Here is a 25160-nt window from a genome sequence, read left to right on the forward strand (position 1 = left end):
CCAGCTACAATAGTCATTTACAACATTAACAATGTCTAAACTGTATTTCTGATCAATTTCATGTTATGTCAATGGACAAAAAATAAGCTTTTCTTTCAAAAACAAGGACATTTCTAAGTGACCCCAAGCTTTGAGTGGCAGTGTAGAGTGCAGCGACGCTCTCCATCCAACGTGACAGAGCTTGAGAGGATCTGCAGAGAAGAATGGGAGAAACTCCCTAAATACAGGTGTGCCAAGCTTGTAGCGTCATACCCAAGAAGACACTAGGCTGTAATCGCTGCCAAAGGTGCTTCAACAAAGTATTGAGTAAAGGGTACTGAATACTTATATAAATGTAATTTCAGTTATTATTTTTAATACATTTGCAAAAACTTCTAAAAAAATGATTTTTGTTTTGTCATTATGGGGTATTGTGTGTAGATTGATGTGGGAAAAAATGATTTCATCAATTTTAGAATAAGGCTGTAATGTAACAAAATGTGGAAAAAGTGAAGGGGTCTGAATAATTTCTGAATGCACTGTATATACAAAAGTCTATGGACACACCTTCAAATTAGTGGATTTGGTTATTTCAGACACACCCATTGCTGACAGGTGTGTAATAAATTAGCATAGGGAGTAGAATGGCACGTACTGAAGAGCTCAGAGACTTTCAACATGGCATCGTCATAGGATGCCACCTTTCCAACAAGTCAGTTTGTCAAATGTCTGCCCTGCTAGAGCTGCCCCGGTCAACTGTAAGTGCTGTTATTGTGAAGTGGAAACTTCTAGTAGCAACAAAGGCTCAGCTGCAAAGTGGTAGTCCACATAAGCTCACAGAACGGGACCACCGAGACGATTCTGTGCTTTCAACTTTGTGGCAACAGGCTGGGGACAGCCTAATCGGCCACGCCGATTAATTGGTCGAATCTCTAATCAGTGCCCGACCTCACTAACGCTCGTGGCTGAATGGAAGCAAGTCCCTGCAGCAATGTTCCAACATCTAGTGGAAAGCCTTCCCAGAAGAGTGGAGGTTGTTATAGCAGCAAGGGGGGGGGGGACCAACTCCATTTTAATGCCCATTATTTTGGAATGAGATGTTTGACAAGCAGGTGTGCACATACTTAAGGTAATTTAGTGTAGCTAGAGTTGAGGCGAACATCAAGGCCTACTTACCTGTTCTAGAATGAAGGCAGTTGTATCCAGCACCAGACTGAGATCCTGCTTGTCCAATGACAGCGCACTCTGCAGTTTCTGTTCTTCCTCCTCACTGAACGTGCGCTCTTCCTGAGGGACACAATTAACTTTATCATTCTTTGTAAACACATGTACTGGAAAAATGGATTCAAGCGGGCTGCAGCAATAGCATGACTAAAGCCAGATGTTTGACGGCACTAGAAACACCAGTGCCACTTGCACTATTCTATAAAACCCAAGTGAGGCTTATCATGCATCACAGAGTTTGTGTAGCCTGGGAGCCAGTCGGTTTCTTCTTTCTCACCAACTAAACCGTAATGAATTGTCAGGCTGGACAATGACAGCAATGGATTTAGCAAGAGACGCCACCTGACTTGCTCTCTCGAGACACCTACCTTCAGGTGAAGTTTCTGCAGAATTCGTGAAAGTAGTCTGGAGAATTTATTCAGTTCAATTGTGTTGATGGAAGTTACTGCTTCTTTTATGCTGTGGATTGAATAACAACGTCAGATTGTGTGGAGCACAATTAGCTAACAGGCATGGATGAAACTGCTCTCATGAATGGATGAGTAGGACTAGCCTAAAAATTCCGACCTTAAGAAATTAACGAAAGTCGGATTCTTATGGCTGTAACATGACCTCTATTTCTCATGTAAATATTGCTATAGAGTGAGACCCTTGGGCAATTTCATAAAGATTGACTAGCAAGATGACTTTTCGACTATGTTATTAGCTTGCTAGCTAGCAGGGCTAGCTTAACGTTTCATTTAGAAAACATGTTACCTTGAAGTAGAAAACGGAAACTAAATGCCCACCTTTGTGTTTCTGTGATTATGGCAGCCATCACGGTCTTCTGTATGTTGAACAAATATATTATTCGTTTAAATCTGTCACTACAAAATGCAACAGCAGGAATCCTTATTTTCTCTTCCTGTTATGAAACGCTGCATTCGCGACCATCTATATTGCGCGCTCAGCTCGTTCATTCACTAAACCACTTCATTACACACCAGTACCAAATCAATTTAATATAACATTGTAATCTATGCTGTTATAATTAACAATAAGGTATATATATTGCTGGTTTGCTACGAACTGACAATTACATTAAAAAAAAAAAAAAAATCTGCATAAAAGCTGCGCAAGACTTGGTCGAAAGCAGTCACGTGCTGTCATACTGTCGTATATTTGTGCATGACTTTGTTCTATATCGCAGTAAATTGTGAATCAATTATCTATCAATGGCATTGTAGTTTAGTCAAGTACTGGCCACTAATATACTTTATGATGGCGTATTGCTTTATCTAGTAGCATGGCGCACCAATCACTTCAAAATGTAATCATGGGATCAAATAAAATTATGTCACATGCGCCGAATACAACAGGTGTTGTCGGTAGCCCTTTCTTGAACTGCATTGCTGGTTAAGAAAATATTTACTAAATAAACTAAAGTAAAACATTTCATAAAAAGTTACACAAAATAACAATAACGAGGCTATATAAAAGGGGGTGCCGGTACCGATAGCAAAGAGAATAGTCTATGACTTGGGTGACCGGAGTCTTTGACAATGTCCATAAGATGTTACCTACTTAGATCAAACTGTGGTCCAACTTTCTCCTCTTTCAGACAAACATACTTAACTGCGCTATTATATTATTGATTACAATGAAACCTAACTGCCAACACAAATTCCAAATAGGCAAAAAATGATTCAATACTTTATTAAGTTGCAAAAAAACAAAAAACACATGCACTGATTAAATCAAGAGGAACATTTTTGATAAGACAAAATCATTTGTTTAAACCATTGTGTATACAGGTAAGACAAAGAAATACAATTTCAGCATATATCGTCATATCAGTGGAGGCTGGTGAGGGGAGGACAGCTGATGATTGCTGGAACACCATTCCACATATTCCGCTACAGCCATTACCACATGCCCGTCCTTCCCAATTAAGATGCCTCCAACCTCCTGTGCATCATATATTGTATATAACAATATTCTGTTAAGTTTGTTTTACAAACCACTAAAGTATGAATTTCCAATACTGTAGCAGCCACGACAGTGAGGGTCGAGGAATGGAATAAATAAATACTTCATTTTCTCAAACAGAACAAAGCCACATCAATGTCATTTAAAACCAGGGAGAGAAGAAAAAAAAGTTAACGCCCAAAAAATTCACACAGTACCTTCATGCTCTTTGAGAAAAGTTGGTATTTGTTCGGATTTTGGTTAAACAAATTGCATGGTAAACATTGGTCGACTTCTGCATGGTGGGTCTTGCCGGCTATTTAAAGGAGGGTAAGTTTGGCACTTTTATGCTGATGTCTCCAATGTTGATGTTTCTGGGCATTTCGGGGAGGTTCATGTTCTTTACGGCTGACACTGCGCGAGCAGGGGCTCCTGCAATACCAGCCTAGACACAAAACATAAATATAAAAGAGTTAAGAGTCCCTAGAAACACTTACACCACTCGACCCTCACAATGGACAGGGACACACAACCGCACAGGACGAAACATACAGCACCACAGACACCAGACAAAATGCAAAGCATCAACTTTTAAAAACAGACATATGTGCAAATGTACATCCAAATGCCTAGCTTCATATGCACATGCAATATTTGGTTCATTTATGATTTACATCACAACCAGGGCCAAATATGAATCAACTATGAGAACATAGTGCTACATTCATTGATCTTAAAATATTAAATTTACTTTTAAAAAGACAGAGGCAGCATTGCTTGAAAAGTGAACCAACCAAATTCTTAAGGACTGATAAGGATACAAATGCAAGGAGAGAATTGGGTAAAGCAGAAAAAATGGATTTTGATATGAGGAGGAAATGAAGCTATAGTTATGTATAGAATGTTTATAGAATTTAGAAAACATAAATTGGGCATGTGACTGAAGTGAAATGTCTTATATAGGCTATGTGTCTTGGGAAACTAACTAGAGCAATATCAGATGGCCTAATGTAAATCACTCTACACTAAGATTTACTGCTTACTCACATCTGTATGTGAGGGGGACCGAGTGGCGCAGCGGTCTGAGGCGTCACTACAGACCCGGGTTCGATCCAAGGCTGTATCACAACTGGCTGTGATCGGGAGTCCCATATGGCGGCGCAAAATTGGCCCAGCGCTGTCCGAGTTAAGGGATGGTTTGGCCGGGGTAGGCCGTCATTGTAAATAAGAATTTGCTCTTAACTGACTTGCCTAGTTAATTAAAGGTTGAATAAATAAAAACAATCTGTATGTGAACATTTCTTACAGCTTAAATATTTCTGTGAAATATAACACCATTATTAGAATTCATAATAGTTTCAGACCTTTTTATGACCATTCCTGAAGTACAATAAACAGACTGTTTTACCAGTTAGAACATTTAGGAACTTTTAAGGATATACTGTAATATATTACAATTTTAACAACTCAGAAGGGAACTCTTCACAGGGTAAGGTAAGGACTTAATAGTTGGTAACGTGGGTGACTATGTTCAATCTAGGCTAATGTTTGATTATTATAAAAGTACATAAAAGATACAAGCGACAGCTATTCAATGTTGAGAGTTATTTCCACGGCATTACCCAATGACATGGACCATGTGGGGAATTGTTGTAATACTGTGACACAGCAGGGTGTCTACTCTATGGTAAACTGAAGGAGAGGGAGGAAACACACTAAAGCAGTGAATTTCAAAGCATTGTTCAATAGAAAATGATACAAAAAGGTTATGTAATTTGAGATACAAAACAAAATTGGTTGAAATGTCAATAGCAAAATAAGTAATGGACATTTGCTATGAATAACATTTCTTGATCCCTAGATTGAGGGATTGCTTTTGAAAATCACAGCTGTTCTTCTACAGAATCTTCAACAGTCAGACCCAAAAATTTAAATTCTAATCAGCTTCTAGGCTACACTTTCTAGTTGTGAAAATGAGTAGAACTAGGCATCTTTTCAACTACCATAGGACCAGTTACAAATATTAAATCAGTGACATTCACTAAATGTTTAAACCAGTTGTTTAGCCATTTCTACAATTATTTTCCAATGGTTTTGTTCTGAGCAGAACCCTTCGTTCTGTTCCAATGTTCCCGACCAACAAAATAAAGAATTATACCTACAGAGAAGCAGCTTCTACGGAGGAATTTTGAATGTCTTTGAACTTCAGAGTTGGCTTAACGTTGGACCAGAGATGCTAGATCACTAACAAGCTTCTGTGTGCAGAGCGGCACCAAAATTAAAAACATCTTACCTTTTTGTGGTTAATAAATCTAATGTGAAATGTGATAACTATAGTATCCCAAACTAGCAATGAAAAAGTAAATTCATTCTTCTCTAATAAGAAATGTCTCTCTCCATCTTCTGAATCACACTTGTAACGTCAGTAGGCTTATTGCTATGCTTCGGAGGGGGAGGGGCAGGTAGCCTACACACGCACACACACTGGCAAAGATGTTCAGCTGGCAGGCAGACGCTGGAAGAAGTTTCAGATTGACAGAGGGAGGTCTTTGCATAGGCGCTTTGTTGGGGTTTTTTGTGGGAGATTTTTTTGTTGTTGCCCGGAACTTAAAATAGTATTAACCGGTTCCAATGCTTTTAAAATAACAGTTCGGTTCCGGAACAGTATAGATCACTTTCATTCCAGGTTCCGGTTCTGTTCCCTGAACCGGTTATAACCCTTGACGTACACAGAATTCTAATTTCATCCTCTGTAATTAAAAACACGAGGTCAGTTTAAGTGTCCTTCATAAATTTTGCTGCCCTCAAGTTGAGTGACAATACAGAGTAGCTACTGTCCTCAATGAGAACAACCCTGGGTTTTTACTGACCTTGGCAGCCAGTCAACTAAATGATACTGTATAGCCTACACTATATGTAACAACTCAAGGGAGACAAAAATAGACTTGCTCCTTGCCAGTTGCCCAAAGGCCTAGGTTTCTGGTCTAGTACTCAGTCACGCATAGCTATGTTAAGAATCACACCATACTTAAAAACTATGTTCCATTGGTTTCCCCAAACAGGCAGTGTCAGGCAGTGTCAGCAGGCAGTGTCAGCACTGAGCTGTGACTGCCTGGGAAACCAAATGACTGGCTTGGGATATGGTCTGTTGATTAATAAACACTAATGTCACACACCGGGGGGGGGGGGGGGGGGGGTGTGAGACACATTTCATGTATGTAAACAGTGGTTTACACGTGTCATAAAATCAGTCTGATGAGAGTTATAGGGCAGCAAAGCAGAGCGTGGTGACAAGGACCAGTAGAGATAAAGCAACAGCATGCGGTGTTGTACTTGGCTAGCTATGAGCCTAGCGAGATGTGGCTCGAAATTTTCAGCACCTGCGAAATTGAGACGAGACCTCTGTTACAGACACAAACACCGAGCCAGACCAGACAGGTGAACAGTATAATTGCACCTCTTAGAGCCTCACCACAGGAGGTCGGTGCACCTTAATTGGGGAGGACGGGCTCGTGGTAATGGCTGGAGCGGAAGGAGTGTAATGGTATCAAATACATCAAAACACATGGTTTCCAGGTGTTTGATGCCATTCCATTTGCTCTATTACAGACATTATTAGGAGCCGTCCTCCCCTCAGCAGCTCTTCTTACTTACTATACTTTTGGTAAACAGTACCGTCGGCTACAAGTATTACTCAAATGTAAACTTGCATACTTGCCACATCTCTCGTGCTACATCTGGAGGTGACAGTTGCCCCCCTTGAAGCAGGGCAGTGTAAACAGAATGGTCTCATTGAGCCAACACTCCCACAGTATAAATGGTAATACCGGAGCAATGTTTCTGAAACAGCTGAAATGTATTATTCCTAATATTTGAGACTTGTTTTATCGAGTTACCTGAAATTGCAGTAACAGCCTGTAACATTCAGATTTTTTTGTTGCAGTAGCTGCTGGCTGCACTGAGCCACGTAAAACTATGGAAGCCCATCCCCACCACCAAAAACAAAATGTAGATCATACGAATAGGAGATGTTTTTTCACTTGTAACATTGTGTGGTGATTACAGAGGTGGCACCACATGTCCCAGAGTGGGGGGGAAATTGTTTTCCTGGGGCATAGAGTTTTTCCTGATCTGGTAGTAGGCTAACCTAAACAACTCCAGACCCTAGTTGTAGTGTATGACATAGTAATAAATCACCTGTAAAAACATGTTTTATTTAGGCTATGGGACCAGTTTATTTTTGGATTCAGGAAAAAAATAATAATAATAAAACTATGGCAGGTATAGCCAAACAGTTCTGTATGGCTAAGCCTAGTCTGCCCAATATCAAGTACCTGTTATCCTAAAAACTATTTACTGTCACCATACATGGAAGTTTCAAATGATAATTGAAACATGTTAACCAATTTCCTTAATAGTAGCTAAGCAATATAGGGTTTCATTCTTTTTAAGTAACAGTAATAAATTGTTGGGTCTGCTGTAAGATTTTGATGTTAGTGACGTCGTTTTGCTATTAAGTGGTCGGCCCATGGAGAACTAGGTATAGTGTGAATTTGGGAGGTTAAAGTACTCGGTTGGAAATTTAGCAGTACCTGTGTCTACCTGTCCTGTCTGGGAGACTGAAAGATAAACGTCTGTAAAGAGAGAAGAATGGAAAGAACTAGAAAGCGTCAGGGAAAAAGAGGAATGAGGAATGTTGTTAAAGCAGATCAAAGTAATTACAGTTTATATATACACTGAACAACAATATAAACAACATGTAAAGTCTTGGTGCCATGTTTCATGAGCAGAAACTTTTCAAACGCACAAAAAGCTTATTGCGCTCAGATTTTGTGCACAAATTTGTTTATATCCCTGTTGGTGAGTATTTGTCCTTTGCCAAGTTAATCCATCCACCTGACAGGTGTGGCATATCAAGAAGCTGATTGAACAGCATGACCATTACACAGGTGCACCTTGTGCTGGAGACAATAAAAGGCCACTCTAAAATGTGAAGTTTTGTCACACAACACAATGCCACAGATGTCTTGAGGGAGTGTGATATTCACATGCTGACTGCAGGAATGTCCACCAGAGCTGTTGCCACAGAATAGAATGTTCATTTCTCTACCACAAACCGGCTACAACGTCGTTTTAGAGAATTTGGCAGTACGTCCAAATGGCCTCACAACCGCAGACCATGTGTAACCATGCCAGCCCAGGACCTCCACATCCGGCTACTTCACCTGCAGGATCATCGGAGACCAGCCACCCAGCAGCTGGTTAAACCGAGTAGTATTTCTGTCTGTAATAAAACCCTTGTGTGGGGAAAAACTCATTCGGATTGGCTGGGCTTGGCTCCCAAGTGGGTGGGCCTATACCCTCCCAGGCCCACCCATACCCTCCCAGGCCCAGTTTTATCAGCTGCTCCCCTGCCCAGTCATGTGAAATCCACAGATTAGGGCCCAATTGACTGATTTCCTTATATGAACTGTAACTCCGTAAAATCTTTGAAATTGTTGCATGTTGCGTTTATATTTTTGTTCAGTATAAATAGAAAGTATTAAGACCTATCGTAGACCACATTCATAGACACTGAACTGAGAGGCCTCAACTTCTCCAAAGTCAAAGAAACAGTTAATTGAGTTTTACATTGAGCTGGTTGAGCATGTGAAAGTGAACTAAATCCAGCCTATCATTCTTCACCAATTTGTATTAACAATCTTTTCCTACATACTACTTGAAATGTATTTTGTTTACATCACTCTTATGACTCAGAATTAGCTTTGGTGTTGAAGTTTGAATGAGTATGACTATGAGGAACACTGCGGTCTAGGGTAGGTCCAAGAAGGAAGAGACGGAGCACATCTGTTTGTTGAACAGTCAAAGACTCGGCTTACTATACACATGTCAATAATGATTCCATTTGATCAACCACAAAATGCGGCCTAAAGTTGTTACCAAAGCATTGTTTCCATTGTTAGACACAGCCACATTGCTACAGTGAGGTAAAAATATCTGTAGATGTTTGAAACAAAGATAACAGCAAGTTACACATCCATGGGACTTCAGTTTCACCACGTAACCTTATATTGTGTAGTAGCACTACATTGCAATAACAGTCGAGCAAACGTAACCTGACAAAATATCTCCTTCAAAGAACTTACTGATAAACATTTGTGGCTTTTAAATATTTCGCTTCATATTCATTTATTTAACTAACTAGAGAACTTTGTGTGTGTGTCAATTTAAAATACATCTTGTCTAAGTCATAATGGCATTGTTCTGCCATTGGCAAATGGCAATGATTCCATGAAATTGTCTCTGGCTATAATCGGTTTTCATGAATGGTGAAATGTAAAGACTATATTCAAAGAGATCTGCAAATTAATTAGGAAAAAAGTGACAGTTGCATGAGAACAAAGCAATATCTAGGCTTTAACATCATGGACAACTCACCTACAAGATATCAGCTCCCAGAAGTTAACAAGCTCAGCTCAGGACAACTTTAACATCAGAATGACCACAACTAACCATTCAACAGTCATCCAAACGCTACCATCCCCTCCACATTTAAGCAAAATACACTAACAGGACATTTCCAGTCTATAGAGTGGGATGAGAAATGTATCTCATGGGGGTGTGTGATTATTGAGGATCAAGATTACGCAGATGCATTGGAAAATGTGTACATTTACATTCGGTAGAAGAGACAGTGTTTTATGATGATGATTATATCTTTAGGTTGGAAGAGAATGGCATTCTATGTGGTGCAGCAGTGGAGCGCCAGAGAGCACAAACACTTATCAGGAGCATCACAAGAAGGACATGCGGGGTCCAGCATTCACGCATGCCTGCACGTACCCAGAGTATAGGAAGTCCTAGAGAAGTACTCTTACCTCCGATTTCTCCATTTTGTTTTGGGCGTCCACCTGTATGATGATCTCATTCATGTTGGTCTCCAGCACCATTCCCCCCATCACCATCTCAGCCAGTATATTGTGGACCTACAGGTTAAATAGATGATCTATTAACAGGTTCTTCTCTGACTGAAAAAACATTCAATTGCTGTGACCCAAATATGTTGGTTTTAGGGGGGGGGGGGGCTTTGACACATTTGGAACCTACAGGATCTATTTCAAAGAGGGATTTTTTTTTCTTAGGCAATAAAAAGACATTTATTATTGTTTGATATTGCAGAGGCTAAACAAATGTGAACAGGAGACGTGCAACCCTTGAAAACGGATGGCCTGATGAGAGATATACACATACAACCTTATCTCATGTAAAAACATTCGATATGCAAACATAAAATCACACCAAGTCACATTTATCATTTGTTTGTTCTATGTAGATTGCTTCGTTTCCCCAAGGCAGATAGGTTGCTTTGGTCATTAACAATGTTCCTGCATACACCAATGGCGTAGTCCTAGGTCTGGGTTTACCCAGACTAGGTTATTGATTACTGCTGTCACAATTATCTTGCTTTCTCTTTGCTCATATTACCCTGTGTACACATGAATATCAAATGGCATCTTTCTGCGTGAAATGAGGCAACCTGTGCAGCAAGTAACACAATATCCTGCTTCGCTGCAACAGACTTGGCTAGATATGACGAGCCAGCAGGACCGAGCGTTATCACAGGGGAGATAAATTCACCTAGACAGTCTTAAAGTAAATGAATTACACAATGGCACAGTCAGTGTCTATGGGGAGTCACACATTCACTGTGAACATTTAACTGTCTCTGATATAGGACATATTACAATGAACAGCGTAATGCTAGGATATAGTTGATAGAATACTTTGTACCTTGTCCACGTGGAAAATTAAGTCAAGTTCACAGACATTCTCGAAGCATTTGTCCAGTGTTTCCACAAACACCTGTGGAAAGACAATCACATTCACTGAACAGTAATAATCTACCGAGTTAGGTTGGCCATTGTTTTACTCCATCGTTTTACTCCATCAATGACACGTCCACCAACAACAAGCCAGTCTAAGATGGTGGTACCAAATGTTCATAGTTCGACAACAAAAAACAATCCCTTAAGACTTGAGAAACATTACCTGGATTAGGTCTAGGATGCCAAGCTCGCTCTCAGAGGAATCCACGCAGAATACAAAGTAGAGCGTGGCATAGTGTCTGTAGATGAGCCTGTTCTCAGATCCACCGATCAACCTGACACAAAAACAAAACGAGGGGACAATCGAAAAGTTCTCTGAACTGGGTGTATTCATTAGTGCAAACCGTAGCAACATTCTTGCAACGGAAAACATTAAGGAAAACTAGTATTTCTTATTGGAAAAATTCAAGTAGGTCCCTCTCCATTTGCCGTCTAGTAAATACACCCCAGTTGGTGCGTGTTTGCCTACGATCTGTGAACACTGGCATGCATGTGGAAGTGAAGCAAGGTTGGTTTATAGATAGCTTGTACATCGGAACAGTCAACACCACATGGGAAATACAGTCACACATGGCACCAATAAATACATGGGATAGTTGTCAGCAGAATGATCCTTAATGAAACACCAGTCAGTGTGCTGTTTATTACGCAATACTAGAGTTGCAAAGGGTCGGAAACTTTCCGGTAAATTTCTGACATTTTCCCGGAAACTTTCCATTGGAAGTTATGCCCTGGAATTTGGGGAATTTTGCTTAAATTCATCAAAAAAAGTTAAGTTAAACAGTGAATCTTTTTTGTGGGATACACATAAGGAAATTCTAGGTCTTGTGGCATATTTTGGTTAAACTATCCCCAATTCAATGGAATTGCAGCCCTCTGCATGCACAGTGCATTCTTCCATCACATGTGCAGCTGACTCTCAAGATCTTGCACACTAATGAGATGCTATTGAGCCCACACCATTTACCCACTAGGCTATTAAGACCACAGGTAGCCTAGTGGTTAGAGCGTTGGGCCAGTAACCAAAAGGTTGCTAGATCGGATCCCCAGGCTGACAAGATAAAAATCTGTCGTTCTGCCCCTGAACAAGGCAGTTAACCCACTGTTCCTAAGCCGTCATTGTAAATAAGAATTTGTTCTTAACTGACTTGCCTAGTTAAGTAAAGGTAAAAAAAATTTTTTTGACAGTCTCCTGGAGGGGAAGGAGTCTCTCCAAGAAATGGCCATATCACAGTCTGCCGATATGGACAGCCCCGTCAAGAGGATCCTCCTGGATGATGTATTTTGGGAGAGAGTGGTAAGCAGCCTGAAACCGGTAGCAGTAGCCATTGCACGGATTGAGGGAGACAATGCCATCCTGTCTGATGTTCAGACTCTGCTTGCAGATGTAAGAGAAGAAGTCCGTACTGCCCTGCCCACTTCACTGTTGCTCCAAGCAGAGGAAACCGCAGTTCTGAAATGCATCAAAAAGCATGAAGACTTCTGCCTGAAGCCTATACACAGTGCAGCGTACATGTTGGATCCCAAGTACGCTGGCAAGAGCATCCTGTCTGGTGCAGAGTTAAACAAAATCTATGGTGTCATCACTACCTTGTCTCGCCACCTTGGCCTGGATGAGGTTCTTGGCAGTCTGGCGAAGTACACTTCCAAGTAAGGGCTTTGGGATGGAGATGCAATATGGCAGTTGTGCCAACATATCTCATCAGCCAAATGGTGGAAGAGACTGTGGATCTGAGGCTCTTTCCCCTGTTGCTCTCATCATCCTCCAAATCCCACCAACATCAGCCGCCTCAGAGCGCAACTGGTCCTTGTTTGGGAACACACACACCAAAACACGCAACAGGCTGACGAATACACAGGTTGAAAAATTGGTGGCCATCCGGGCAAATTTGAGGCTTTTTGAGCCTGACAACGAGCCATCCTCAACAAGGTTGGAAAGTGACAGTGAAGATGAGGCCTCAGAGTCTGATGTTCAAGAGGTGGACATTGAGGAAGTCCAGGGAGAAGACATGGAAGCCTGAGAGGAAGACAACCAAAGCTTTAGTTTCTAGACTATCAGCCCCCCTTGGGCTGTGCCGTGGCGGAGATCTTTGTGGGCTATACTCGGCCTTGTCCCGGGATGGTATGTTGGTGGTTGGAGATATCCCTCCAGTGGTGTGGAGGCTGTGCTTTGGCAAAGTGGGTGGGGTTATATCCTACCTGTTTGGCCCTGTCCGGGGGTTTCATCGGATGGGGCCACAGTGTCTCCTGACCCCTCCTGTCTCAACCTCCAGTATTTATGCTGCAGTAGTTTATGTGTCGGGGGGCTAGGGTCAGTCTGTCACATCTGGAGTATTTCTCTTGTCTTTTCTGGTGTCCTGTGTGAATTTAAATATGCTCTCTCAAATTCTCTCTTTCTCTTTCTTTCTCTCTCGGAGGACCTGAGCCCTAGGACCATGCCTCAGGACTACCAGGCTTGATGACTCCTTGCTGTCCCCAGTTCACCTGGCCGTGCTGCTGCTCCAGTTCCAACTGTTCTGCCTGCAGCTATGGAACCCTGACCTGTTCACCGGACGTGCTACCTGTCCCAGACCTGCAGTTCTCAACTCTATAGAGACAGCAGGAGCGGTAGAGATACTCTCAAAGATCGGCTATGAAAAAGCCAACTGACACTTACTCTTGTGTTACTGACTTGTTGCACAATCGACAACTACTATGATTATTATTATTTGACAATGCTGGTCATTTATGAACATCTAGGCCATGTGCTGTTATAATCTCCACCCGGCACAGCCAGAAGAGGACTGGCCACCCCTCATAGCCTGGTTCCTCTCTAGGTTTCTTCCTAGGTTTTGGCCTTTCTAGGGAGTTTTTCCTAGCCACCGTGCTTCTACACCTGCATTGCTTGCCATTTGGGGTTTTAGGCTGGGTTTCTGTATAGCACTTTGAGATATCAGCTGATGTAAGAATGGCTATATAAATAAATTTGATTTTACAGATGCATGTTAAATGTTTTTGGGAGATGCGATGGATCATTCAATATTCCCTTTTGTTGTTCAGTGGAATCATCCCATGTGAAGAATCAACTCATTTAATTAAAGTTCAATTCGTAACTAAATCGTTTTTTAAAATTTCTATTGGAAGGATTTACTCATTTGCAATTATGTCTACTTATGATAAGGTAAAAGGTTTATGTTTCTGTCTCCATATGATATGGTAAATATATCCAATGCAAAAAACATCTACATTTAAATGTTATTAATATTCATTTGCATATGTTCCCACAGAAAGTTTCCACCTCTAAATATTACTCAAAATGTGCAACCCTACTCAATACACACATTCAATGACATGAAACACAGCCAAACATGTTGGTTTTATGAACAAGAAACCGGGTCAGGAGCAGCACTCACAATACACCATTTGAATATCCAGACGTCCAACAGATTGACAGGGCCCAGTGGCTAGCGCAGGTGAAGGAATATGCCAACAAGAAACGATCTTTTGATATTTATTTCATTAGTACATTATTGATATAGTCCCAAAATGTTTTACATGTCAGCAATCAAGGTTTTAAGATATGTAACTTTCAAAATACAGAAATATGGCCCGTATGATGATGTATTTTGCGGATTTCTGTATTTTGAACATTACATATCTTGAAAACTTGATTGCTGACAGGCAAAACATTTTGGGACTATATCAATAATGGACTAATGAAACATAGCAATGAATAGTTTTTGGGTGGCATTTTCCTTTAACCTGCACTAGCCACTTGGCCCTGTCAATCTGTTGGACAAAAACAATCTGGCCCGTTTGATGCATTTAGCAGCATATGATGCAACATTCATTATTATATCAGCAATGGACTAATGAAACAAATATCAAAAGGATAGTTTTGGGGTGGAGTTTTCCTTTAAGTCCAGGACAAGGACAGAAGCCTTGACCAATCTTTGTAAGGCCTGATGAAAGCATGTTGACCTGAGTCTGTATAGAAGGTCAAGCTGCTTGAGGAACATCGTATTTGTTGATGAGACTAAACTGTAGCAACAGTCATATACCAGGGATCCCAGGGGTGTATTCACTAGGAACCAAACAGAAGTAAATGGGCAGATCTCTAGGGAGACTAACCTGAACTTGTCTAATAAGTTTGTTGCAAAATATTTTACTACTGGTGTGCACTAATGAATACACCCCAGTTCTATTAGTCTCTGTTGAATGAGAGGAGGTTCCACAATGCAATAGCCTAACACCTGGGACTGCTTCATGAATGACAAATGAATATTCAACTAATCATAATGATCCAATTGATCTCTCCCCTGCTGGTCACCATCTGATAGGTTCCCTCCTTCTCCCTTAGCTCTCCCATGCAGTGCAATTTGTCATGAGCTGTTGCCTCATGGAAAGCTGATTCTACTGATGGAACATTGATGTAGAGTAGCCCACATCATCAGCTCAAATGGTTGTATTTGTCTACATGGAATTGAAAGAATATGCATTTCATTGTGACATCATCAGGAAGTGTTAAGACAATGCTTCATCTTAACACTTATGGATTTCAGTACTCCAGTGCAGTTTGACGTCTTAAAAGAAATGTCTTACATTCCACCTTCTAGAAAATTGCAGACGTTCTCATCTCTTTTGGACACCAGATGAAATGTTTCTCTGATGATTTGTTGTTCTGTGTCTTCGTTCTGTGGAACATAAATTAAACATAGTCAGTGTGCATTGGAAAACCAAAATGTAAAGCTTTTGGTACAGGTCTTCACAACATTTATGCTTAAAACTATCCAGATGGCCATTTTCCCACTCATAACCTAAAAGAAGTGGCAGGACATTCACTGCATACTCTCTCCAGTGTCCACATATTCTTGCAAATGTTCTCTCTGAAATATGTGTAAGTCCGGTCATTGCAGTGAAATGGAATGCCTTCAAGTGATCATGTGAAATGAGTCAAGTGATATGAAGCATGAGACTAGGGGGAGAGGCCATAGCAGAGAGCTCTCCATGTCAATGCAAGCACAGAGACTCTGGTCTAGCCTAATAACTCATAAACCTACTCTTCACTCCACTAAACATCTAGACACCCACTCTCCTCGCTCTAGAAATGGAAAATCAAAAAGGGCAATATTGTACAGTAGCATATACATGCTGTCAATATTCCTTTTTTTTTTTTAGCAACTCTCCTGTTGGAATATGTGAGAAAAAAATACTTTCCTGAAATTACATTTTTTTTTAAATGTAGGTAATTTCAATGTGAAAGGACCCATGAGCACCAACATGTGTGGTTCATAGGAGCATGTCAAATTGGGTGTCAAATGAAAGCGAAGAGTCTAAATTTTGGAGAAATTAAGATATACATGTTTGTGCTTTTCTAATAACTCATTTCTGTGTTCCATTCATGTGCTTTTTAATAGCCGTTTCCTGTGTTCATGCAAGTGGCTGACTGAATCCTCACTATCAGTAGCTGCAATTTGCTGCCCTATGTACATAGACATGGAACACTGGTCACTTTAATAATGTTTACATACCGTTTTACGCATTTCATATGAGCAGTGCATTCGGAAAGTATTCAGACACCTTGACTTCTTCCACATTGTTACATTACAGCCTTATTCTAAAATTGATTAAATAAATGTTCCTCATAAATCTACACACAATACCCCAACATGACAAAGCGAACAGGTTTAGACATTTTCGCAAATGTATTAAAAATGTAAAACATAAATACCTTATTTACATAGAGTACCAGTCAATAGAATACATTAAACTATGAAATAACACATGTAATCATGTAGTAACCAAACAAAAATAAATAAGAGTCAAACGAATCAAAATAGATTTTAGATTCTTCAAAGTAGCCACCCTTTGCCTTGATGACAGCTTTGCACACTCTTGGCATTCTCTCAACCAGCTTCATGAGGAATGCTATTCCACTAGTCTTGAAGGAGTTCCCACATATGCTGAGCACGTGTTGGATGCTTTTCCTTCACTCTGCAGTCCAACTCATCCCAAACCACCTCAATTGGGTTGAGGTTGGGTTATTGTGGAGGCCAGGTCATCTGATGCAGCACCATCACTCTCCTTCTGGGTCAAATAGCCCTTACACAGCCTGGAGGTGTGTTTTGGGTCATTGTCCTGATGAAAAACAAATGATAGTTCCACTAAGCGCAAACCAGATGGGATGGCGTATCACTGCAGAATGGTGTGGTAGCCAGACTGGTTAACTGTGCCTTGAATTCTAAATAAAATCACTGACAGTGTCACAAGCAAAGCAACCCCACACCTCTCCACCATAGTGGGAACCACACATGCGGAGATCATCCGTTCACCTACTCTGCGTCTCACAAAGACACGGCGGCTGGAACCAAAAATCTCACATTTGGACTCATCAGACCAAAGGACAGATTTCTATCGGTCTAATGTCCATTGCTCGTGTTTCTTGGCCCAAGCAAGTCTCTTCTTCTTATTGGTGTCCTTTATTAGTGGTTTCTTTGCAGCCATTCGACCATGAAGGCCTGACTCACGCAACTGATGCTGAGAGGTGTCTTACTTGAACTCTGTAAAGCATTTATTTGGGCTGCAATCTGAGGATGGTAACTCTAATGAATTATCCTCTGCAGCAGAGGTAATTCTGGGTCTTCCTTCCCTGTGGCGGTCCTCATGAGAGCCAATTTCATCATAGTGCTTTATGGTTTTTGGTGAATGCATTTGAAGAAACTTTCAAAGTTCTTGAAATGTTCCATATTGACTGACCTTCATGTCTGAAAGTAACGATGGACTGTCGTTTCTCTTTGATATTTGAGCTGTTCTTGCCATAATATGGACTTGGTCTTTTACCAAATAGGGCTATCTTCTGTATACCACCCCTACCTTGTCACAACTGATTGGCTCAAATGCATTAAGGAGGAAAGAAGATCCACAAATTAACTTTTAACAAGGCACACCTGTTATTGAAATGCATTCCAGGTGACTACTCATGAAGCTGGTTGAGAGAATGCCAAGAGTTGACAAAGCTGTCATCAAGGCAAAGGGTGGCTACTTTGAAGAATCTCAAATAAACCCACACACATATATATAAATAAAAATAACACTTTTTTGCTTACTACATGATTCCACATGTTATTTCAAAGTGACACTAAAGCCAAGCTTATAGTGTCATACTCGAGTCTAATTGCTGCCAAACAGTACTCGACTGTGCTGTACTTTGATATCCAAACTTGTGAAAAATAAATGTTTATGATTGCTTCAGATTTGTAAAGTCAATTGATTGGACATGATTTGCAAATGCACACATTTGTCTATATAAGGTCCCACAGTTGACAGTGCATGTCAGAGCAAAAACCAAGCCAAGAGGTCGAAGGAATTGTCCGTAGAGCTCCGAGACAGGATTGTGTCGAGAAACAGATCTGGGGAAGGGTACCAAAAACTTTCTGCCGCATTGAAGGTCCCCGGGAACACAGGGGCCTCGATCATTCTTAAATGGAAGAAGTTTGGAACCACCAAGACAGCAGGTGGAGAAGGGCCTTGGTCAGGGAGGTGACCAAGAACCCGATGGTCACTCTGACAGAGCTCCAGAGTTCCTCTGTGGAGATAGGAGAACCTTCCAGAAGGCCAACCATCTCTGCAGCACTCCACCATTCAGGTCTTTATGGTAGAGTGGCCAGACAGAAGCCACTCCTCAGTAAAAGGCATAACAGCCTGCTTGGAGTTTGCCAAAATGCACCTTAAGACTCTCAGGCCATGAGAAACAAGTTTCTCTGGTCTGATGAAACCAAGATTGAACTCTTTAGCCTGAATGCCAAGCGTCACGTCTGGAGGAAACCTGGTACCATCCCTTCAGTGAAGTATGGTGGTGGCAGCATCATGCTGTGGGGATGTTTTTCAGCGGGCAGGGACTGGGAGACTAAATACAGAGAGATCCTTGATGAAAACCTTCTCCAGAGTGCTCAGGACCTCAGACTGGGGCGAAGGTTCACCTTCCAACAGGACAACGACCCTAAGCACACAGCCAAGACAATGCAGGAGTGACTTCAGGACAAATCTCTGAACATCCTTGAGTGTACCAGCGAAGGCCCGGACTTAAACCCGATCGAACATCTCTGGAGAGACCTGAAAATAGCTCTGCAGCGACGCTCCCCATCCAACCTGACAGAGCTTGAGAGAATCTGCAGAGAAGAATAGGAGAAACTCCCCAAATACAGGCGTGCCAAGCTTGTAGCATCAGGCCCAATAATACTGGAGGCTGTAATTGCTGCCAAAGGTGATTCAACAAAGTACTGATTAAAGGGTCTGAATACTTATGTAAATGCGATATAGATATATTTTTTTATAAATTTGCAAAGAAATTCCAAAAACCTGTTTTGCTTTGTCATTATGGGGTAATGTGTGTAGATTTATGAGAGGGGAAACAAATTCCACCATTTTAGAATAAGTTTGTAACGTAGAAAAATGTGAAAAATGTCAAGGGGTCTAAATACTTTCCCGAATGTACTGTATTTAACAGTTTTGGGAAAACGTGGACAACAAACAGAGATTTTACAGAAATTCTGTTACCAAACTTTCCACCTGCGCAGTTTTTCCAGTGAATGTGTAAAATTGTTAAAAGTAGTCATTGTGTATAGAGTTGTTTAGTTTATCAACTTTGAAATCAATGGTTTTTGTTTGTCATACATTTTAAGTGAAAAATCTGAGACTCAGTGCAATTATGTTAACGTGGAATTGCCCCTTAGCTACCCTTGGGATTTTTTTTAAATATAGTTTATCTATACCAACATTTAAAGATTATAGCCTTTTGTAAAGTCCTGCGTTGCTAAGGTGGTAGAGCCTTCATTAATCTACAGTGGTGGGAAAAGAACCCAATTGTCAATACTTGAGTAAAAGTAAAGATAAGTACTGTAAATAGAAAATTACTCAAGTAAAAGTCACCCAGTTAAAAACTACTTCAGTAAAAGTATAAAAGCATTTGGTTCTAAAATGTAGTTAAGTATCAAAAGTACAAGTATAAATCATTTCAAATTCCTTATATTAGGAAAAGCAGACGGACACATTTTCTAGTTTTTATTTATTTACGGATAGCCAGGGGCACGCTCCAACTCTCACACATTCGCATGTGAACAGTGGCGGTTCTAGACCATTTCAACTGGGGGGGCCAAGCTGGGGCCAGTTGTACTGTTAGAGGGGCCAGTTACATTAGACGTTATTGTTGTCATATAGTTTTCTTCACTGCATTGCAGGCATTAGCAAGCAAAAGACCATGTTCCGCATTGCCACTGTCTAATAATGGATGTAAAAAAAGAACAATAGCAAAAATGTGTTATGTAAAAATGATTTCATACTCCACATTTAGGGGGGCCAAAATACTCCCCCCCCCCCCCAGAACCGCAAGTTCATATGAAGCATGTGTGAGTCCGCCAGATCAGACTCAGTAGGGATGACCAGGGATGTTATCTTGATAAGTGTGAATTAGACCATTTTCTGTCCTGCTAAACATTCAAAATGTAATGAGCACTTTGGGTGTCAGGGAAAATGTATAGAGTAAAAGTTGTCAAAATGTTAATAGTAAAGTACAGATACCCCCCGAAGTTTACTTTAGTACTTTAACGTAATGTTACTTAAGTACTTTACACCACTGTTAATCTATCGGACTCTATATGGTTAGCTAGTCTGTCCCCTTGTCTACTAGCCTGTGACAAGGAATACATGTTCATCTTTTAGAAGAAAAAATAAATAAAACATTTTGATGAGGAATTAATTGAGCACAAGTCAACAGGAGCACAAGTCAATAACTTGAACTGCGTGTCATGTGACGTAAACCCATTTGGAAGGACAGAAGGAACACTCAACATTTATTCCTCAGTGATCAGTGCCCGAGACTGCTAGGAGACATGAACATCCCTAATCTAGTAGCCAGCCTGTGTGTGTAAAACGATAGCTATTCCGACACATGCTTAATTATTAAAATAACAATGTTGCTCAGTCTGATATAGCATATCCCAAGATCAATGACATAGCTAGCCACGTAAACAAACCAGTTAGGTCTCACATTACACCACATAAACCAGTATAACGTTAGCTACTTAACCGTGTTTGTTTGCAATAATAATTGTGCAATTAATTAGCCCAAAATAGAGCTAGCTAGATAACATAACATTGTTATATGCATGCTAGCTAGCTACAGCAGATTCTAAACAATTCATTGCATACTCACGTAATGCTCGTAGAATTTAGAAAGCCGAGGTTTCCCATGGTTGTTGAATATTAATATGGCTTTAATCATGATGCTCTGTTTTATGAGGGGAAGAAAAAATGGGATCAGTCTATGAATGACTGTTGTCAACACTCCAGTACCGACCCAGTCTACCTGGGAACCGATTCTAATCTGTCTCAATCTGGCTCAAATTACGGCTAGCAGGCTAACAACATGCCATTTCTCCATCCAGATTTTGCGGAAATAACCACACTCCACGTCAAACCATTCATATTCTTGCAACTACAGCAGCCGTGGTGGGTCAAACTATGATGGCAAACGTTTCATTTGGCCAGTAAAAACATCTAACACCGACAATGCCTTCAGAAAGCATTCACACTCTTGCTTTTATCCCACATTTTGTTGTGTTACAGCCTGAATTTAAAATTGATTACGTTTATATTTTTTGTCACTGACCTACACACAATAACCAATGACGTCAAAGTGGAATTCTGTTTTTCCTACGTTTTACAAGTTAATTAAAAATGAAAAGCTGAAATTTCTTGAGTCAATAAGTATTCAACCACTTTGCTATGGTAAGCCAAAGTATTTTCTGAAGACAAAAAATGCTTAACAAGTCACATAATAAATTGCATGTACTCACTCTTGTGCAATAATATTGTTTAATATTATTTTTCAAAATACTATCTCATCTCTGTACCCCACACATACAATTATCTGAAAGGTCCCTCAGTCGAGCAGTGAATTTCAAACACAGATTCAACCACAAAGACATGGCAGGTTTTGTAATACTGGGCAAAGAAGGGCACCTATTGTTAGATGGATTGAAAGAAAGAAAGAAAAAAGAAAGAAAGAAAGAAAAAAGAAAGAAAGAAAGAAGCAGACTTTGAATATCCCTTTGAGCATGGTGAAGTTGTTAATTACACTTTGGATGGTGTATCAATACACCCAGTCACTAACTCAGTTGCCAGAAAGAAAGGAAACAGCTCAGGGATTTCACCATGACGCCAATGGTGACTTTAGAACAGTTACAGAGTTTAATGGCTGTGATAGGAGAAAACTGAGGATGGATCAACAACATTGTAATTACTCCACAATACTAAACTAATTGACAGAATGAAAAGAACGAAGCCTGTACAGAATGAAAATATTCCAAAACATGCATCCTGGCACCAAAGTAATACTGTAAAATATGTGGTAAAACAATACAATTTTTGTTCTGGACATAAAGTGTTATGTTTGGGGCAAATACAACACATTATTGAGTACCTCTCTCCATATTTTAAAGTATAGTGGTGTCTGCCTCATATTATGGGTATGCTTGTGTAACCAATGTGAAATGGCTAGTCAGTTAGCGGTGGTGCGTGCTAATAGCGTTTCAATCAGTGACGTCACTCGCTCTGAGACCTGAAGTGGTTGTTCCCCTTGCGTTGCAAGGGCCGCGGCTTTTGTGGCGCGATGGGTAACGATGCTTCGTGGGTGTCAGTTGTTGATGTGTGCAAGGGTCCCTGCTTCGAGCCCAGGTTGGGGCGAAGAAAAGGGACGGAACCTACACTGTTACATTGGTGCCGTGACCCGGGTCATTGGTTGCTGCGGAAAAGGAGTACGTCAAAAGGGGGGTGAGTGTAACAGATGTGAAATGGCTAGTTAGTTAGCGGTGGTGCGTGCTAATAGCGTTTCAATCAGTGACGTCACTCGCTCTGAGACCTGAAGTGGTTGTTCCCCTTGCGTTGCAAGGGCCGCGGCTTTTGTGGCGCGATGGGTAACGATGCTTCGTGGGTGTCAGTTGTTGATGTGTGCAAGGGTCCCTGCTTCGAGCCCAGGTTGGGGCGAAGAGAAGGGACGGAACCTACACTGTTACACTTGTAATCATTAAGGATGGGGGAGTTTTTCAGGATAAAAAATAAACGGAATGGAGCTAAGCACAGGCAAAATCCTAAAGGACAACCTGGTTCAGTCTGTTGTCCTCCAGACAGTCTGACATGAATTCACCTTTCAGCAGGATAATAACCTAAAACACAAGGCCAAATCTGGACTGGAGTTTCTCACCAAGAAGACAGTAAATGTTCCTGGGTGGCTGAGTTAAAGTTTTGACTTAAATCTACAGTGCCTTGCAAAAGTGTTCATCCCCCTTGGCATTTTTCCTATTTTGTTGCATTTACAACCTGTAATTTAAATTGATTTTTATTTGGATTTCATGTAATTGACATACACAAAATAGTCAAAATTGGTGAAGTGAAATGAAAAAAATTAATTAATTAAAACAATTCTAAAAAAGAAAAAAAGAAAAGTGGTGCGTGCATGTGTATTCACCCACTTTGCTATGAAGCCCTTAAATAAGATCTGGTGTAACCAATTACCTTCAGAAGTCACACAATTAGTTAAATAAAGTCCACCTGTGTGCAATCTAAGTGTCACATGATCTGTCACATAATCTCAGTATATATACACCTGTTCTGAAAGGCCCCAGAATCTGCAACACCACTAAGCAAGGGGCGCCACCAAGCAAGTGGCACCATGAAGACCAAGGAGCTCTCCAAACAGGTCAGGGACAGAATTGTGCAGAAGTACAGATCAGGGTTGGTTATAAAAAATATCCAAAACTTTGAACATCCCACAAAGCACCATTAAATCCATTATAAGAAATGGAAAGAATATGGCACCACAACAAACCTGCCAAGAGAGGGCCGCCCACCAAAACTCACAGACCAGGCAAGGAGGGCATTAATTAGAGAGGCAACAAAGAGACCAAAGATAACCCTGAAGGAGCTGCAAAGCAGCGTCTGAGATCCCAAAAGATTGGAAAGCTGCCGCGGTCATCCCCCTCTTCAAAGGGGGAGACACTCTAGACCCAAACTGTTACAGACCTATATCTATCCTACCTTGCCTTTCTAAAGTCTTCAAAACCAAGTCAACAAACAGATCACAGACCATTTCGAATCCCACAGTACCTTCTCCGCTATGCAATCTGGTTTCCGAGCTGATCACGGGTGCACCTCAGCCACGCTCAAGTTCCTAAACGAAATCATAACCGCCATCGATAAAAGACAATACTGTGCAGCCTTCTTCATCGACCTGGCCAAGGCTTTCGACTCTCTCAATCACCACATTCTTATCGGCAGACTCAACAGCCTTGGTTTCTCAAATCCCTGCCTCGCCTGGTTCACAAACTACTTTTCAGATAGAGTTCAGTGTGTCAAATCGGAGGGCCTGTTGTCCTGACCTCTGGCAGTCTCTATGGGGGTGCCACAGGGTTTAACCTGTTTAGGATAGGGGGCAGTATTTTCACGGCCGGATAAAAAACGTACTCGATTTAATCTGGTTATTACTCCTGCCCAGAAACTAGAATATGCATATAATTATTTTATTTGGATAGAAAACACCCTAAAGTTTCTAAACTGTTTGAATGGTGTCTGTGAGTATAACAGAACTCATATGGCAGGCCAAAACCTGAGAAGATTCTATATGGGAAGTGCCCTGTCTGACCATTTCTTGTCCTTCTATAGCCTCTTTATCAAAAATAGAGGATCTCTGCTGTAATGTGACATTTTCTAAGGCTCCCATAGGCTCTCAGAAGGCGCCAGAACGTTGAATGATGACTCTGCAGTCCCTGGGCGAAAAACAGTAGGGGTTTTGGAAAGTGGTCGTTCTGAGAACAATGACACTGGTGCGTGCGTGCATGTGAAGACTCCATTTTCTATTTTCAGTGTTTGAACGAAAATAAGGTCTCCCGGTCGGAATATTATCGCTATTTTACAAGAAAAATCACATAAAAATTGATTTTAAACAGCGTTTGACATGCTTCGAAGTACGGTAATGGAATATTTCGATTTTTTTTTGTCACGATAGGCGCCGGCGCGTCACCCTTCGGATAGTGTCTTGAACGCAAGAACAAAACGCAGCTATTTGGATATAACTATGGATTATTTGGAACC

At 40.9% G+C, this 25160-nt stretch overlaps 2 protein-coding genes across 2 annotated transcripts in view; both read right to left on the reverse strand.

Annotated features, from left to right (window-relative positions):
• commd10 (COMM domain containing 10) overlaps nucleotides 1-2227 on the reverse strand; it is a 39767-nt gene extending 37540 nt beyond the window's left edge. Inside the window, exons 1-3 of the mRNA XM_029717929.1 lie at nucleotides 1992-2227; nucleotides 1572-1662; nucleotides 1156-1266 (exon numbers count right to left, since the gene is read on the reverse strand). Of these exons, the coding sequence (XP_029573789.1) occupies nucleotides 1156-1266; nucleotides 1572-1662; nucleotides 1992-2020 (231 nt within the window). The 5' untranslated portion in view covers nucleotides 2021-2227. The remainder of the gene's footprint in view (nucleotides 1-1155; nucleotides 1267-1571; nucleotides 1663-1991) is intronic.
• Nucleotides 2228-2882: 655 nt separating this feature from the next.
• LOC115164964 (AP-3 complex subunit sigma-1) lies at nucleotides 2883-21503 on the reverse strand. Its single transcript, XM_029717931.1, has 6 exons — nucleotides 21226-21503; nucleotides 15618-15709; nucleotides 11200-11311; nucleotides 10942-11013; nucleotides 10029-10136; nucleotides 2883-3595 (listed from the first exon to the last, which is right to left on the reverse strand). Exons 1-6 carry the CDS (start codon nucleotides 21292-21294, stop codon nucleotides 3467-3469), a joined length of 582 nt encoding a protein of 193 aa, XP_029573791.1. The 5' UTR covers nucleotides 21295-21503; the 3' UTR covers nucleotides 2883-3466.
• Nucleotides 21504-25160: the final 3657 nt, after the last annotated feature.

This window comes from Salmo trutta, chromosome 27 (genome assembly GCF_901001165.1).
Source record: "Salmo trutta chromosome 27, fSalTru1.1, whole genome shotgun sequence".
In the NCBI taxonomy this organism is placed as follows: Eukaryota; Metazoa; Chordata; class Actinopteri; order Salmoniformes; family Salmonidae; genus Salmo; species Salmo trutta.